Source organism: Xiphophorus maculatus, chromosome 7 (assembly GCF_002775205.1).
Source record: "Xiphophorus maculatus strain JP 163 A chromosome 7, X_maculatus-5.0-male, whole genome shotgun sequence".
Taxonomy (NCBI): domain Eukaryota; kingdom Metazoa; phylum Chordata; class Actinopteri; order Cyprinodontiformes; family Poeciliidae; genus Xiphophorus; species Xiphophorus maculatus.
Window position 1 is genome coordinate 1,808,995 of NC_036449.1, and position 17,556 is coordinate 1,826,550.

The 17,556-nt window shown below is 38.0% G+C and overlaps 1 protein-coding gene across 8 annotated transcripts; it reads left to right on the forward strand.

Annotated features, from left to right (window-relative positions):
• Nucleotides 1-2,050: 2,050 nt before the first annotated feature.
• Nucleotides 2,051-15,510, forward strand: LOC102219828 (5'-AMP-activated protein kinase subunit gamma-1-like). 8 transcript variants are annotated; one of them, XM_023336376.1, is made up of 15 exons: nucleotides 2,051-2,292; nucleotides 4,132-4,192; nucleotides 5,024-5,172; nucleotides 5,252-5,333; nucleotides 8,203-8,261; nucleotides 8,354-8,399; nucleotides 9,230-9,284; nucleotides 10,714-10,840; nucleotides 10,932-11,097; nucleotides 11,558-11,595; nucleotides 11,682-11,828; nucleotides 12,286-12,379; nucleotides 12,826-12,940; nucleotides 13,146-13,211; nucleotides 15,101-15,183. In XM_023336376.1, exons 1-14 carry the CDS (start codon nucleotides 2,275-2,277, stop codon nucleotides 13,165-13,167), a joined length of 1,179 nt encoding a protein of 392 aa, XP_023192144.1. In that variant the 5' UTR covers nucleotides 2,051-2,274; the 3' UTR covers nucleotides 13,168-13,211; nucleotides 15,101-15,183. The 8 variants fall into 8 exon arrangements, with proteins under 8 accessions (XP_023192144.1, XP_023192145.1, XP_023192142.1 ...); XM_023336377.1 differs by having other exon boundaries at nucleotides 12,897-12,940; XM_023336374.1 differs by lacking the exon at nucleotides 13,146-13,211 and having other exon boundaries at nucleotides 15,101-15,510.
• The last annotated feature ends 2,046 nt before the right edge of the window (nucleotides 15,511-17,556 follow it).

Below are 17,556 nucleotides of genomic sequence, written 5' to 3' on the forward strand. Positions count from 1 at the left end.
GGATTCTTCCACATGAACAAACTTTTTGAACAATTATATCTTTACAAGAAGCAAAAACAACCAGAAAATATGATTTAATCAGAAATAGATGAGCAGAGCCAGAATAAGAGACCAAGACAGATTTGCATTACATCAATCAGACTCTTTAAAAGTTTCTGCTGGTTTAAACTGAAATCTTCCAGAGGATGAATAATGTGCTGGGCTGTAAGCTTGGGAATTTATAGTCAGTTTTTTTCCTGCACAGTGGATATAGTTGCAGTTAAAATAGCTTTAGTAAAAAAAATAAAATAAAGCACAAATCTGTTGCAAAGGGCAGTATATCATTTAACTGAAACCGGATGTTTACCTTCTCTGTATAAAAAGACACATGACCTTTTTTATTTCTCACTGTCTGACAATAAATTGGGCTAAATGTTTCTGCTTTAGATCATTTAGGATTACAAACATAATTTCTATTTGCTAAATGGCCTCTGATTAATGAGACCGACTATATTCTACAAAATAAACTTCTAAATATGAGAAAAAAAAGTTGAAGCTGAATATAAACTGATATCTGTGAAGAGAATGAGTTGTTCTCTTGCAGCAGCTCAGTGCTGCTATAAATAGTTAATGCTCAGTGTAACCTGAACGCCTCACAGCAGGGGCCTTAAAGCTGCACTGCAACTGTTTCTGTTTCTTTTATGGTGGAATTGGTTTACAATGAACTCAGTTCAGCGGTTATAATGCATTCATTTTTTTAAGTAAATCATACTAAACACCAACTCAGACATGTTGAATGAGTTCTACATGTTTTCTGCAGTAGTTCTAAGCAGCTGTGCAGGATTTTACTGCTCACATCTCAGCTTGTTTAGATTGAAGAGCCTGTAACTTTCTTGGTTCACATCCTGTTTGCAGTTCATATTAGCTTTATTCTTTTCAAGCTGCAGCAGCTGATGAGCGCAGCAGTTCAAACCAAAAGCCTCAGCAGTTCAACAAGCTTCAGAGCTTCAAACAGTTTACAGATAAAGTCCATCTCCTCTCATGAAAATCCACCACCATTCCTCCTGAGACGTGGCAGAGAAACGTTCCCATCACTGCACGGCTTGCTCAGCATTGGGTGTGAGGACAAGGCTGAAACGTTGTCCCACTGACACACGAATTGTCTGGTGAGGCTCTGAGTTTTCCAGCATGGTGCATCACAGTGACACATGGATAAGTGATGACAAACTGCTCAAAGATCACTGATAGTTTTTCAGTCCTACTCAGAACATTCCTCAGTTCACTCAGAACAGAACCAGTAAACTGATCAACTCAAAGTCCCAACAAGACGAGAACAGAACATCTGTCTGGGTTTGTTCCTCAGGTTCTCCAACACGTCAGACTGAACTGGAAGAAGTTTTTCACACTGTAAATATTACCTCCGTGTGCATACGTTAGATGTACAAAACATTTCATTGCTCATAAAGCTAAGGTTTGGTTTGCTTCACAACTCAGGTCCTAATATTGCATAAATGTTCATATTACATTTAGAAATCATAGCTGAATAAAACTATTTGTATTTATAAAACACATTATTATAGTTAAGCTTTAGTTTTGGTATCATCTCAGTCTGCATCATGACAGTTTAGTAAACTCTGTTTAGAGCGGCTGTGTACCTGCAGACATTCTGCACATTACACCTCCAGCTCAATGAGGGTCTTCTGTCCATTTAGGCAAACAAACCCAAAACATGTGTATGCGTGGGTGTGTGTGGGTGTGGGGTGTATGTGTGTGTGATCTCTGTGCCACCAGCGTTCCTCATGGGACCATAGGACCACCCAGCCATCCACCAGCCTGTTCTCTGTTTAAAGCCACATCCTGTTCATTCAGATGCATTTCAATGGTTTAACTTACAACAAGCAAATGATTCCCACTGACAGATGAAGATGTCCCATCTGATTTGCAATTAAATGAGTGTGTAGAATCTCTGTCAGCCCTTGCTTACACACTCCTACTTCCCCTCCCTCTCCCTCTGTAAATGCCACAGGTCTCCCACCCCTCAGTCCAGATTTAGACCCCAGTCTCTCCCAGGCACTCGGTCCCAGCTGTCCAGAGGACAGGAAATCCTTACCAGACTCTCCCTCTCCCTTCTCCTGGCCGTCTTCACCTTCTCTTTACACTTTTATCTTCATCACTTCATGGTCTAACATGGTCGCCAGGCATCTCTGGCCTCTCTGTGCAGCCTGCTGTGCAATCTGATGCTCCTTCACCCATCGCCTTGTCTCCACAGAGGCAGATCTCCCAGTCTTGCTGGCCATGGATTCCTTTGCAGAGGTGAGTCTCCTTGGTGATTTGTCTGAGTATGTTGGTATCTGTGTTTGGACACGGCTCTGTAACTGAGAAGCTGTAAAGGAAAACATGCCGGCTACTATTGCAGGTCCAGTTCTAAATGCTCCTTCCTCACCTTCTATCTGCATGATCAGTAAAGTTTGTCAATTCAAGATCAACATGTGAAGATAAATACACTCAGGGCAAACTGTAGGAACCAGCTGACTAGTTGATGACCAGCAGACATGAAAAGGTTTTAATGTTGCTGCATGGTCCATGGCCCTATAGCGGACAGTTACTCAGGATGTGTTGTACTACAAAGGATATTCTTCCTTTTGGAACTTTACTCATTTTATCACATTACAACCACATGTAATGTGGGATGGTATGTAACAGGAAAAACACCGAGTAATGCATGGTTGCTAATTCAAAACTATTAGAATTCTTTAGAAATGGTTGGGGTCTTTCTGGAAGGCGACTCCCCCCTCCTTCACTCTCAGGTCTTTTGCATTCCTTTTGGGGTAGGCTTTAAATTGTGAAGTCAAATTTCTTTCAAGCCATATTTAATATATATAGCATTTTTTAACAACAGAAGGTAACTTGATTGTACTATAAAATAATTTGATGTGAATGGAAAATACATAATTCTGTCTATTTAAATGGCTGTGATGAAGGCCACAAGTCGAAATGCTTTGGTTTACATATAAAGTTGTTTCTTAGGACTTCAGTGTTGCTGGAATTTATACAACAGGGGATTTTTGTACCCTCTCTAAGCACCTTGGGAGTCAGTGAAGTTATCCAGAAATATTTTAGATTTAAACAGAAGTTTTCTGCCACACAAAGAGATTTTCATGTTTGGTCAGAGCCCCTTCCATCCTGCAGGGTTTGTAGTGACTGACATCCCAAAGCTTTCTCTCCACAAAGGCTTTCTTCTTGATGCTTTTCATTTCAGGCTTTGAATTGTGAAAAGCACAACTAGTTGGACATAGTTCTCCCACCTTAGCTGTGGATTTCCTCCGGCTGTTATGCAATGCTGTCTGACACTGGACATAAACACATGCCACACTTTTCAGATTCTTATATTATTTTATAAATTTTGAAAGCCATGTATTTTTTCCTTCTATAGCAGGATTGGGATGATTTATAAGCTTGTTGTGGTGATAAAAAACATTTATTGGTATGCATGCTTCACTATGGTGTGACTAATGATAGCAGCATCTATATGTAGTCATGTTTGTTTCTGTCACATAACAGATGTCATGTTGTTCTGATCTCTTTGCCCCATTTCTAATGCCATTCTTACTGGAACTCAATACACAATCTGTCTTCTATCAAATAAAAGATGGCAGTTTATTTTTTTAACCATTCACTGAATGACTGTGATAAAAGTTGAAGAATTCAAGATTTACTTTATATTTTGGGTAATTTTATTCCCCTGGATGTTTCAGCTCATATCCCAGGCTGTTACAGAGAACATTGACCTTCCAGTAATTCAGCATTTCAGTTGCTTATGAAGTGAGAATTTTGAGCTAAAAATGTCTTCTTATGTAAGAACATACTGGTTTAGAATTATGACAATCGAATGTTATACGATTCACGAGTCGTATAACAAGAAAATCAGTTAATCACAGAAACTATCACCAGTTTCAAGGAGAGTGGCAGCAAAATTATTTTTAGTGACCTATGATCTATTTTTTAAGGTTTGTGGTGAGTTTTTCTTGGTGAACATAGAAACTGTGACTCCTAAGGTCAAACGAAGAGAAGCAAAACAATTACAGTAGTTTTCCTCCATATCAGTGTGCTTTCCTAGAAGCCTATGGAAATGCTATATGTTCCCTCTTCCAGGTCCCCTTGTTTGAGATGGATGAGTATGAGGAAGAAGATGTTCTCTCGGTGAGGAGCAGAGGTATCTGATCCTTTTCAAAGAGACAATAAAACCAGAAGGTGTTGATTTGCCTTTTAAATTTGATTGATCTCACTCAATAGAGCAACTTTTAGGACTCAAATGTGCATAAAAATATATAATTCATATATGATTGAAAATATTTGCCCTCTGGTACAAAGCAAATTGATGTATTGCAATGTTCTAAAATATCCACAAAATGAAAAGAACAAGGTTAGCTAATTGTGTCTTGCTGACAAACAGACATCACTGAGGCTAAGTGTAGTGCTCATGAGTCAGTGTGCAGTTTCTGTGTGTCCTAATCAAACGTCTAAACAGTCCATCGCCCAGTCAGGGGGTGACCAGTGGACTGCTCTGCCCCTCTCTTCACAAGTGTCCTGGACAGAATGATGCAGGCCCAAGGCAGCCTGGACCAAAGTACATTTACAAATCACCGTGTGCTTGAACATGGTGTTTGTTCTGTGACAATCTGTGTCTTACACGGAAGTCCAACATCAAAACATTACTTAAGGTCAGATGGAAGAGGTGGTTCCTTCCAGTCACATCTCTGCTGCATTATGATTGTCTATGGGCATCATTTCTATCTACAACTGCTCCACTCTCAGCAGCACTTCTGTAGCCAAACTGTTTGTAACAAAGAGTTAATGTTGCACTGACAGAATGCCTCTGAGGCTGTTCAGGAAGTTTGAATTTCTGTAAAACATGAGCAATGGGGATCATTAAAACCACACTGCAGCTTGACATGCACCTACATTCTATAAACCCAACATAAGAATGTATTACCCTCACACAAGCTCTCAGTTTTGTTACAAGCTCACTTTGTGTTTTTCATAGGTGTCTGTACATATGCCACATACCCCATGGCGCCCCCTGCAGGAGCAGATCCTGACACCTACATTTACATGAATTTCATGAAGAGTCACAGTTGCTATGATGCCATGCCCAGAAGCTCCAAACTGGTCATCTTTGATACAACGCTGCAGGTGCAATTTTTTTAGCAGCAAAAGCTCAAATTGCTTTCATAGGTTTGGATTTTATTAATCAAGTTTTTGTTTCACTCAGGTGAAGAAGGCTTTCTTTGCTCTGGTGGCGAACGGCGTGCGGGCGGCACCGCTGTGGGACAGCAAGCTGCAGTGTTTTGTAGGTGGGAACAGGAACATCTCAATATTTATTCATGATTCCTGAACTGGTTTAGTCTGAGTGGACACGTTAGGTTTTTCAGCAAACCTTTGCAGCTGTTCTGCTACGATGAAGCTATGATCCACTCCTACTCTGAAGCATTATTGCTGCCTCTCTGTTTCCACTGAGATCAGATGTTCACAGCTGCTGCTTCTCTGTCCAGTTCTGCTGAAGTATCACTGCAGCTTCAAAATGATGAAACCAGCAACCAATAAATCCACGAGCGTCAAGTCCTCCAGTCTGTAGATCAGTTGACATCCATGTTATTACATGAGTTACAGAATAAAAGGTCACAGATGATGTGAGTTCATTATGAAGTGCATGGCTTTGCAAGCAATATTAGTTATTGCTGCTGTCATTGTTGTTGCCTCAAAATCTTCGGCATGTTATAAACTGCATCATAATCAGCCGATCAGCATATTTCTGTGATCAGACATCCAGTGGAGGATAATGGGACGTGTCCACTCTGTGTGAAGAAGTGGCCGGAACCATTTGCTGCTGTCTTTACCTTTTCCTACTTCCCCACTTGTTCCACAATCCTGTATCAACCTTTATCTGCCTTGAGGTGACATTTAATAAGTGGAGTGACTTTAACCCACTGCTCTGTTGGGGCCTATCAGTTGTGATCGGCCAACTCAAATGACTCCAAAACATCAGTGATTCATCCAACAGACCCCAAAACACTTACTGAAGCATCAGGAGTCTCACTTGCCTAAGTAAAGGTCAGAGTTCATGATTCAGCAATAAGAGAGGGGCTGGGCCAGACCAGAGAGCCTCTAACCTAACCCACTTCAGAAAAGTCTTTGACATTTCAGTGTTTGACCCACAAACTAACCATGGAAGGGAAACATTAGCCCAATTATTGGTTCAGTATGCATGCTACTGTCTTAACCAATGACGTAACAAACCATAACAATATAAACTGTTACTTTTTAAAATTTCTAACTAGGGTTTTTTATATTCCTTGTGTCGCTTACAATACACATACAGTTGGGAACCGCTGCTTTAAAAATGTGCACAAAGTAATTGTTTTTATTATCGTGCTAAAAATAGAAAGGACATGCCCTGAAAAAGACTCATCATTGCAGGAAGTGTACAGTATTTTGTTCCTTGATCTCTGCTGCAGTTTTCCATGTTAATGCTGAACTTTGCCAGGGAGCTGATCCCAGAGCCTGGAGTTTGGATTTACATTATGATTTTGTTCTGGACCACCTGACCTACTGTATTCTCTGTCAATATATGCTTCACGGTGTGATGATTCATAAGAATCAATGCTTTCAGTTTTTTCCATTGTAATTTTCTAGTGGTTTTGGTGAATATAATGCATAGCAATGCTAAGAAAGACTTTCCATAGTGATTCTCTTGTCCATGTGGTTCTACTGAATCATGAATGATGGTTGCTGATGCAGTTCTGCCTGAGATCAGATTCACAAGGTGTTTGGCTTCCCACTGGTACTTTGCCCCTTTTTGCACTGAAATTTATCCAGATTCCATGAACAGTTCTTCATAGAAGGCGGACAAGAACAAACACCCAAATATTAGTGGAACAAAGTTGATGATACAAAAATAAAGTCTCTTGGTTTCTAACAGCAGTAAAAAGTCAATAATTTATGCTAATTCTTTGTTTGTGTAATCATTACTGTGAAAAGAATTTAGGCTCCTTTGTCCAGTGAGCCTCCGGTGGAACAGATGAGCCTTTTAGGCTCACTGGTTTCAAATGAAAGTGGGTCAGCAGTTAGCAGTGTTGTATTACAATCAGGAGGATATGCTCTCATCCTCATCATGACTATTGTAATTAAAATGCCAGCAGCTTTAAAAATGCATGCTAAGCTTCCAGGCAGTAACAGGTTAAAGAGACACTTGGGTTCATGATCACCATTAACACTAACATCTCTTTTTACACACTAACATCATTGAAAGGTCAAAAAATTAAACAGAAAAAATCTGGGTGTGAAGTCAAGAGGAAGCTTTGTAATCCAAGAGATGGAAACAAACTTTTAGTTCAGGTTGTGCTGCTGCACTTAGATTATTTCACTGTTTGCTTCATATTTCTCAGACTCAGTAGTGGTCTTAAAGTTCCAGACACTGACGGTGGCTTCAGCTCTCAATGTTTTGATCTCACTTACAATAGTACATTTAAAGCAACTTTACTAAATTGTCCCATTGAATAGATGCATATCAATCAGTGGTAGGCAATGGTGATTGGATAAAAAAGGAATGATCAGATAACTCCTCTGATCACACATGGAGATTTCCTTCTCTCAGCTACAACAGGGCCATCCAACAGAACATCTATTGGAGTTACATATTTATCTGACTTCTGGAGTCACTTTACTAATCTCACCAACTCCAGATCCAGAATTCTAATTCTGGATCATACAACACTGCTGCATCTGTCTGTTAGCTGTTTCTTCTTCTGACAAAAGATCATTGTTTGCAGCAGTGTTTCAGTTCTATGGTTCTATGTCAATGTGTGAGCTTCAAAGACTTTGTTGTGGTTGTTATGCTCTAACGCTTTTAATACTTTTAACTGCCAAAGTAGGTTAAAAGTTCCAGCAACACAGGACTGAAAGGGAGCACCACACCTTAGTAGATTTAATGTATCTTTTCTACCCTTAACCTCTGACCTTAGAGGAAACATGGCTGATCATGGCAGTATCATCCAGTACCAAAATAAATTCTCATGCAAAAGTTCTCAGTAACTGAATAGTTAAATACAAGCAAAGGTACCACTTATACACCTTGTGATTTTTTCCTCATCATGCAAATGTCTAAACTTTTGCGACATGTAATTTATTGTTTGGTAACTATAGAAATTCTGTTTGTCTGTGCAGGTATGCTAACCATTACGGACTTTATTAACATCCTTCATCGTTACTACAAGTCTCCCTTGGTGAGCTTCAGAATTAAATTCCCATTGAGTGATCTTTAATCTGACTGAAGTTTCTCTGTGGCAGGACTAATGGATGCCTGTTCTGTCTGCAGGTTCAGATCTACGAACTGGAAGAACACAAAATAGAGACATGGAGAGGTCTGAAAGGAATACCCTGCTAGTTTATAACTTCTGCTCAATTTCTAAATCCATTCATGGATTTCCTATGAAACATTTAGATATCTCTTATTGATGGTTCTTTTCTTTACATTCATACTAAAGCTGAGGAAAAACATTGCTATTACATGCAAACTATTTATAGTAGCCTATGACCAAATGTATCTTTAAATAGACCGTAACTAATTCATTTTGTGTTTCAACAGAAATGATTACTTTCATCAAGCAAGTCAGTTGAGTGTGTCTCTTCAGTAACAACTGCACAGTGACGTTAACAGGCAGCTGTGTAGAGAAGCTTAGCTTTACACTGAAGAGTCCCACAAAAATCTGATACTTTTAAGAACCAGCTGCACTGCATCAAGCACTGACAGGATCACAGCTGGAACTTATGAATGAGTGAATACTGAATCCTTGTCAAGTCTTTTCTCATACTTGTAGAGCCTATATAACCTTTTCTGGCTAGCTTTGATTCTTTTTTAACTGTTTGCTATTGGCTGGAATGAGGGTGAGGCTGTAGGTGCAGGTGTAGTACAGATAAATGATCAGAGGATTTATTGAGTTATTTTATAAGAACTTTGTTCAAAAATAATTACTGATTAACGATCTCTGACGATGAATTCAGGCCATTCCAGTCTATTCTGCTATCATCCGATAATCGATGTAATGTGTGCTTATATGTCAGCTTATACATTGATTGCAATGTGTTTATGAAGCTAAAGAAAATAAGTGAAACTGATTGAAAAGAACAATCTCACAAAATTCTGGTTATTTTTTGTTTAAAATTTGCTTCTCTTTGTGTTTTTTTGGTACAGAAATCTATCTGCAGTATTCAGTCAACAGACTCATCAGCATCAAACCTGAGTCCAGGTAAAGGAACATTTGTATTTATTTCCACATTGCACAACTATTTAAATTCTATTTTCCCAGATTTTACAAAGAACTGAATGTAAAAGAAAAACAAGTTTTAAAACTTCACTTCATCGTGATAACATTGTCTTTAATAAATGAATGTTTTACATTAAATAGTTTTATTAGTCTACAGATATACAGCTGTATGTGTCTCGTTTAACTGAGAACAAACTGTAAACTGTATCTTCCAATTACACAAAGACTGATGTTTCTGTTACTTATGAGGATTTTCTGCTTGCATCACATTTGCGATTAGAATATTAATCATAAACATGTTTAATACAGAAATCTGGTCTTAATGAAAAGTGTTTAACACTTGCATAACGCCTCACTGCAATGGATATTTGAATTTATTAAAAATGACTTGCTGCAAGGCAACAGTGCTACCTACTGCTCCACTGTGTAGCCCTGCTCTATACTCAAATTATTCAGTAGCCATTTTTAAATTTGTTGAAGAGATTTCCAAAGTGCAATGAAAGTCTTACACTGATTTTTCTGAATCTAACAACTGAGCTAGCGTTCAGCCACTACTTTAGGATAAATATTGGAAATAAGCCATAAAACTTCCTACAATATTATTTCTTGTTAATGCCTCAAAGGCTGAATTTTATTCTAGTGTTTTTTTTTGTTTGTTAATAAAACCATCTGTAAAAAAACAACAAAAAAAAGCAGAATGAATGGACAAATGCCTGGCTTTTTTTTCTTACACTGCATTTGACAGAATTTTGTTTTCAGGCTTTTTGAAGTTTGCTCTTAAAATCAAGAGTTAGCTAGAAAGGAGCTGACACAGACAGATCCCACACCAACGGTAGCTTTACAGTCCATGAGATGTATACAGGCAGTAGCATTGTCTGGACTTAGAAACACCAAACACAGGAATGCGTTGGTCTGACTAACCCAATCAAGAATGGCAAAATATGAGGCGTTGAGAAAAGTCTAATAGAACCCAAATAGCTTGCTTTTAGAGTCTTTAGATTTCACAAAGTTGTAGTAAAAAAAAAATCTAACGAGTTTATTGGTCAGAAGAGAAGGGGTCACGCCGCTAGCTTAAGCAAATAGTGAGCCTGTGAGAATATGTATTTTTCTGTTAATTTAGTTCCTGTGTAGTCTCATCTTCCCCTTGATCGTCTGTGTTACCTGCTCCCTGTTGGGTCCTTGTCACTGCTGTCATAGTCTTTGTCATTAGTCCTGTGTCCTCTCATCGCTACCAGAGTTCCCATCATTTTTCACCAGTGCTGCCTGGATTTCTGTTCTCTTCGTGTTTGTCATTAAAACCATCATTATCGCACATCAGCCTGGGTCTACTGCGTCCATCCTCACCTCCTCAAACAAGCCACATCATGACAGAGCCAGTATTTACCTAAAGAAACTATTTTTGTCTCTTCAGTTTGTTTGATGCCATCTACTCACTGTTAAAGAATAAGATCCACCGGCTCCCAGTTATTGACCCAGCTTCTGGAAATGTCCTCCACATCCTGACTCACAAGCGGATCCTCAAATTCCTTCACATCTTTGTAAGAAAAGACTCATGTTTGTAATTCCAGATTGCACTCTGTGCTCTAGAAATGCCCATGCTTCATCAAATTAATGAGTCTATTCTTCTAGGGATCCATGATTCCTAAACCCAGGTTTCTTCAAAAGCAGATCAATGAGGTGCCGATTGGTACCTTTAGGGAGATTGCAACAATCCAGGAATCTGCTTCTGTCTATGAAGCTCTGGCTATTTTTGTGGAAAGAAGAGTGTCAGCCCTGCCTGTGGTTAATGAGCAAGGTATACCAAAACAATTCTAAGATTTGGGCTTAACTGCACAACACAATCCTGGTGAATCCACATCAGTGCTACTTCACATTTGAGGGTTTTCCAGCATTAACCAGCAAGCCACAACCTCTCAGTTCAGTGTAAGTTATTAAACCTTTACAGGTGGACTTGTTCATGTTCTTAGGATCATTGTCCAAATGAGCTTGAGCTCATGCACTGTTGGGCAGACAATCTGCTCAAGGATTTTCTGCTAGAATTCTAAATCCATATTTTAATTAGCAGTAAGTCATGTAGACTTGCTGCACAACAGCATCATGATTCCCAGATCATGATGCCTTGTTTGACTGTCCTTACTATAAGACTTAATCACGTTATCTTTCTCTGATGTTAATATTTGTTTAATGATTTCAAATATTTCAGTTAGTAAAATTTCAAATACTTTTTCATTTATGTTTTTCTACACCTGTTTCAGGTAAAGTTTTGGCACTATACTCCAGATTTGATGTCATTGTAAGTGAATTTAAAATTCAGTGTCTTTTTTCTTTAAGTAAACAAAGGGAAACTTAGCTTTGTGACATTTTTTTTCTCCCCTCAAGAACCTTGCCGCTCAAAAAAATTACAACAATTTAAACATGACAATGAAAGAGGCCCTCACGTCAAGATCCTGCTGGGTTGAAGGAGTCCTTAAATGTTATCCACACGAAACACTGGAGGCCATCATCGACCGCATAGCTAAAGCTGAGGTAACTCTCAACTCTGTCGCATATTCTGTCACAAGATGACATAAAACTGATAAAAACCATTCTTCCATCAAATTGTAAAAATGCTAAAGAAATCTGGTTTATGTGAAGCAGATGTGTCATCTGTTACATCCCCTCCCCAAGACCACTAAGGGTAAATTCTGGCACTGAGTTAACACAAAAAAGGATTTACCATGCCAGGGAAAAAGAAAAAAGGATGACCCTTAGAGAAGGATTATGGATGTAGTGGCTGCAGAGAGTTGAAGTGACGAAGGATGGTGCTAGGGTTGAGTAAAGTAGAAGCAAGATAATCTGATAGTCCTGAAAAGAGCGGTTGAAAAAAGGTGTCATTCTAGTGGATACTAGAAAGACTCTAACACCACAATGGAGAAAGCCAGCTTGCACACTTAATTTGTGATTGAAAAGATTATAACCAAATGGTTTCATATTTTCCTTTCAGGTTCATCGACTAGTTTTGGTCGACAAAGAAGATGTGGTGAGAGGGATTGTCTCTCTGTCTGATATTCTGCAAGCCCTGGTTCTCACTCCTGCAGGTATTGATGCTCTGTACTCCTAACAACAACGCTTCCATAATCTTCCTGTCCTTCCGTCCTTTCTCTTGCTATTTACCTTCCTGCCTTCCAATTTCAAAAGCCTCCTTCTCCTTCTGACACAACTGATCTCTGTTTGAACACAACAAGGGACTTCCATCTTCTTTATCAATCCCTGGCTTATCCCATGGAATCTCTTTTTAGCTTCCTTCTTGTTTTCCTTCCAACCAACAAAACTCTTTCCTAAATTATTTTACTCCACCTCATTGGGAGAACCTTAACTTGGAACCATGTCAACATGTATGTGCCTGCATCCTTCACTTCCTTCATGTTAGACAGATGGAATCATCCATCTAACATCTTCCATTCTTCTATGTTTGCCAATTTTTCCACATCTACCCAAACAGCCCAGACATGTTTACTACATTTGTACAAAATGTCTCACCTAGCAGCCTCTCCAGTTTCACATGAACTGTTGACACCCTTACCTTCAAAGTCCATCTCTCCTTTTTCGAGCCAGTGTCATCACTTCCTTCTCCTAAAGTTCCAGCCAGCATTTCCCAGGTAAGATTCCCATCTAAGCTTTCAGTGGCTGGTTGTCTGAGCTTGAATCTGAAGCTTAGCACTGCCTGTTGAGATCCCCCAAATCAATAGTAACAAGAGAACTGTTTTTATTACATGTAGGTTTGCATACCTTCATCTTGTTCTAAGCAAACAGGTTTTAATCCATTGTTGTGCCTCACCTCCACATCCTATCTGGCAAGTCTAGGGGTACTTCTTCATTTCCATGACATGACATCAGTGATGGAAGTAGTAACAAAGTGTCCCCAATGATGTAAGAAGCTTTACAGTTATTAATAGGAGAAACTTCAGTAATGGTCTTGTAATAGTGCGGCTGGATTTTGCCATGCATGTAGCCTGTGGTCTGGTGAATGCAGTGACTGAATGCAGTGAAGAAGTAAATACTACCTTTTTAAATTAGTAGTTGACAAATTTACCAAACCAGGACAAATTTACCAAATCATTAAAAGTAACACATTGCATATCTAATTTTAACAGAAAAACAAAGCAAGATTGCAAAACAAAAAACTTTGTGGGAATAAAATACACAAGCAACAGTAATGACAAAACAATTTAGTCGGGTAACTTATCATTTGCAGCTTATCAAAGGCATCAATTAGCTAATCCCAAGTCAGTATGAGTCGTGTTATAAAAGTAAAGGCTTTTTTTCAGTTTGCTGACCAGCTCCTGGTTCTCACACACAACAGCAAGAAAGAAATGGATCATTGGTCTTTGAGAAGTAGTTGTTGCTGCCCATCAATCAAATAAAGGTAAGACTTTATTTGAAGGTGTATGCATAAAACTGACATGACTTGTCAGGAATATGAAGGAGTCTTAATTAATGTTTATAACTATTGTCACAGAGTGTCATTTGGTAAATAATGACATTTTAAGTTGACACTTTTAATGCAACTTTTAGTGTAACAGTGTCATGTCAGTTGTATGCACATCCCTTGAAATAAAGTGTTACTGAAATGAATTTCCAAACTTTTCCAGTCCCTTTTCAACATAAAATTGGTATTCAGTGATAAACATCTAAGAAAATTGACAAAATTATAAGGAGTGAACAATACTGAGAGAAAGTTTGGCTAGTTTAAACCATATCAGACTCTATAAGACTCAGTCAGTCCTTTATTGTTCTGCTCTTGAGAGAACAATAAAAGAGACTGAAAACTGCTTTGTTTCCCATAATTTAGGTTTGCAAAAGTTGCATAAGCATTAATGACAGGACAACTAGAAGAATGTACTTAGGACACACTGGACTAAAGTATGAATTCTGCCATAACCTAGCACTACATATCAACTCACATCAACTATGTTGCAGGGTGGTGGAGGGTTGAGAGTTTAGGTCTTACTAATATACTAACTGTGTTTCCATTGGCCATATAATTGTGCAAATTGGAATTCCAAAAATAAAATATTGCAAGTAAAAAGGCTGGTGCTTCCTTTTGCACAGCTGTATGAAATCAATGTCCAATACTGAAGAAGACTCTGCTGATGTGTTAGACAATGTACATTTCATTTGTGCAATAGCTTTAATTTATTTTTCAAACTTTGAGGAGAACAAGCTCTTGACACTTCTCAATTACTAACACAAGGCTTTTGTAGATCTACAGTGGCCATTGAGCCCATGAATTATTTATTTAGATAGCGCCAGGATGGAACTACAGTATGTCTCAACAATACTAGCAGTGATTTTCACTGGGACTCTGTAGAGTAAAAGAGAGACTCCAGAAATCAGTGACGTCCAGCGCTGACGCTAACAGAGCTTCAGAAGGGATCCAAGTTCTACTCCGATGACATCAACCAGCTGCACCGAGAACTCGGAGTACAAAGCGCTAAAAGACAGTTTGCAGTTGTTAAATTACATTTAAAACCAAGAGGAAAATGTTTCTTTGATCTTATAACTCAGAAACTGAACGCTGCATTTTTATTGTTTGTATCTGAAAACTAATCTGTACTAATCTTTGTAGACAACAAAGTCTAAGGGTCTGAATCAGCTACAGTACACAATATCTCCAACTTCTGTTGTGACAAACAGAAGTTTAACTTTATTGAAGTTTATAAACTTAAATAGACATTAGTCTGAATTCAGACTGAGTTAACTTTAAGATTTCTAGATTTTATGCTACTCATTAGTTTTCTCACTGCAACTACTTTCAGATATTTACCAGTGACCAACCTTTCAAGTTTGAAGAAAACAAGATGGCGGCTGACGATGTAAAACAGGACGATAACATAGTGAAGAATAGAGCTTAACAACAGCCAACGGGAGGGATGTGTAAAGGGAAGACAGACAAATTGGACTTTGACACAAGGTTGAAGGTTGTCCCTTTCTCAGATAAAACCTCCTGATGGGGAACAGAAGAAAAGCAGGAAAAATGAAACCGAAGACATGAAAACACAATTAAACTGCCTTTGAATTGAGAAACATTTGCAGCTAAATGGTGGGTACGACATTGTGACAGAAAACAATTATTTCTTATTCAAAAATTGAATGTTGGAACTGTGATAATGCTTACTGAAATGTACTTACAGTCTTATCACTGTGTAAAATAAATGTATAACTTGTGTTTTGGTTTCTAAGTATTGCATCATTTATAATTTATATCTTTCAGTTAAACTAAAGGTTTCAGGAAGTGAAATCAAATTAAGTAAATATGGGAATAATGTAGACCAAATATAGTTTAACGGACCAATTGCATTTTCCATTGTTTATGAGTGAAAACAGAAAATCTGGAGCATTCCAGAAGTCATATGGTCAACACGAAATTTCATCAGTTTGACCCTCTAAAACTTTTAGAAAGACCAAAAGTAAGTTCTTTCATTTATTTTTCGGTAAATTTTATAATTCTTCAACTTTGGCTGAAAAGATACGTAAATCTCAACACACTCTGATGCTAAAAAATGATATTCTAGTTTTAATTTGATCATTTTAAAAAGGTAATTTTCTCAGCTGCTTTGTGTTATTAGCAAGGATGCCATATATATTTATTATTACAAATATTCAGTATTAGACTATTTATATGATTACTAAGTAGTATTGTTGAAATTAGCTAATTTGTTTAGATTTGTGTTCAGTTTAATGATAACAGTAAATACTGACAGGGAGCCAAGCCATTACTTAGTCCTCAGAAAAGCAGCGGCTCTTTCATACAAGACGTGATACCGACCCAGAGAGGAGGGGAAAATATCTAGAGATATTTTTATCTGCCTTTTAACGAGAAAATTACAGAAAATGCCTTGATTTCTGCAAAATAAATTTATGCTTTTTAATGACCTGCAGAAAACATTTTCCCTCCATGCGATCCTCCTGCAATTGCACGTTGCACATCACTTAGGCAAACAAACAATTTTCTGCAAATTTTTAACAAAATAATTTTTAAGATATTTGAAAATTTTCACCCGATTCATTCAGCAAACAGAATAAGTTGTGAACAATGACATTGATTTTCTGCATTCCAGCAAACAATTGCTTCTTAATAGCTGAGAGACCAGACCGTACGATGAAGAGCGTAGAACGAAGACGGGGGGGGGGGGGGGGGTGCTTTACCTTTCCTGGTCAGTTTGCAGACTTTGTATGTGGTCCTCTTGTATGAAGTGAACATCACTCTTGTAAATCCAATAGGCAACATTATGAAAACATTATATTGTGATTGATAGTAATTTTCTGGTATGAAAGTCCTAAAGACAAAAGCTCACATCAACAAGATCAGGTGCTACACTTCATAATCTCTTCTACTTCCACTAAGTCTGCATCAGGAGATTCATGTACGGCCTGAAAATCATGCTTAGTGTCATATAATGATGTTAACAATCACTTGTCTTAACATTTAAAAATAACTTGTAGATGTTCACTCTTGACAGAAGGGCATCTTTTCCCATAAATGCATCCTGCACCTCTGATTGTCCAGAACCCTACAAAGACGTTTTCAGGAACTTCAGAAGATTACCATGCCTCTCTTCCCAACAATCATAGGGGGAGTACTGGGTAATTATTTGCTTCTTCTTTCAAAGTCCAAATAACACAGCATCCACGTACTCATCCCAGGTATTTGGTTGGCCATCTACAACTTTGCTACAAAATTCTCTTTGTGGTTTCAGACTGATGCACAAACGTTCTAATGCAATCTGTCACTTCTGGAGCAGACTTTGTCTTCAGTGTGTAAGCCTGTGGCTACTTGATGAAATAGTCAAAGATGACTATTCAGGACACATATTGGTGTCCTGACTTTGTTTGAGCCAATTTTTCAATGAGGTCCATTCCAACCAATTCAAAAGCATGAGAAACCTTAAATGAAAGAATTAGTTAATTATGTTATCAATCAATAAATAACAAAAGACGGGTACATTTTTGAGAGTACAGCTTTGTTAGCAAAAAATTATAGCCTTTTGACTTAGTGTGAATCTTCTTGTATCAATAAAAATCCATCAACTCATTTTTTACCTCAAATGAGTAGAAACTGAGTAACCCTAACCTATGATCTAAGGTTTTAATCATTTAAGTTTGAATCTGATCATTTTTGCTCTAGAACTGGAAATTAGGGTTTATTTTCTTTATCTCAGCGTTGCTATCACACAATCTAATAAATTGAAATACAGACATCAGTATGTGTTAG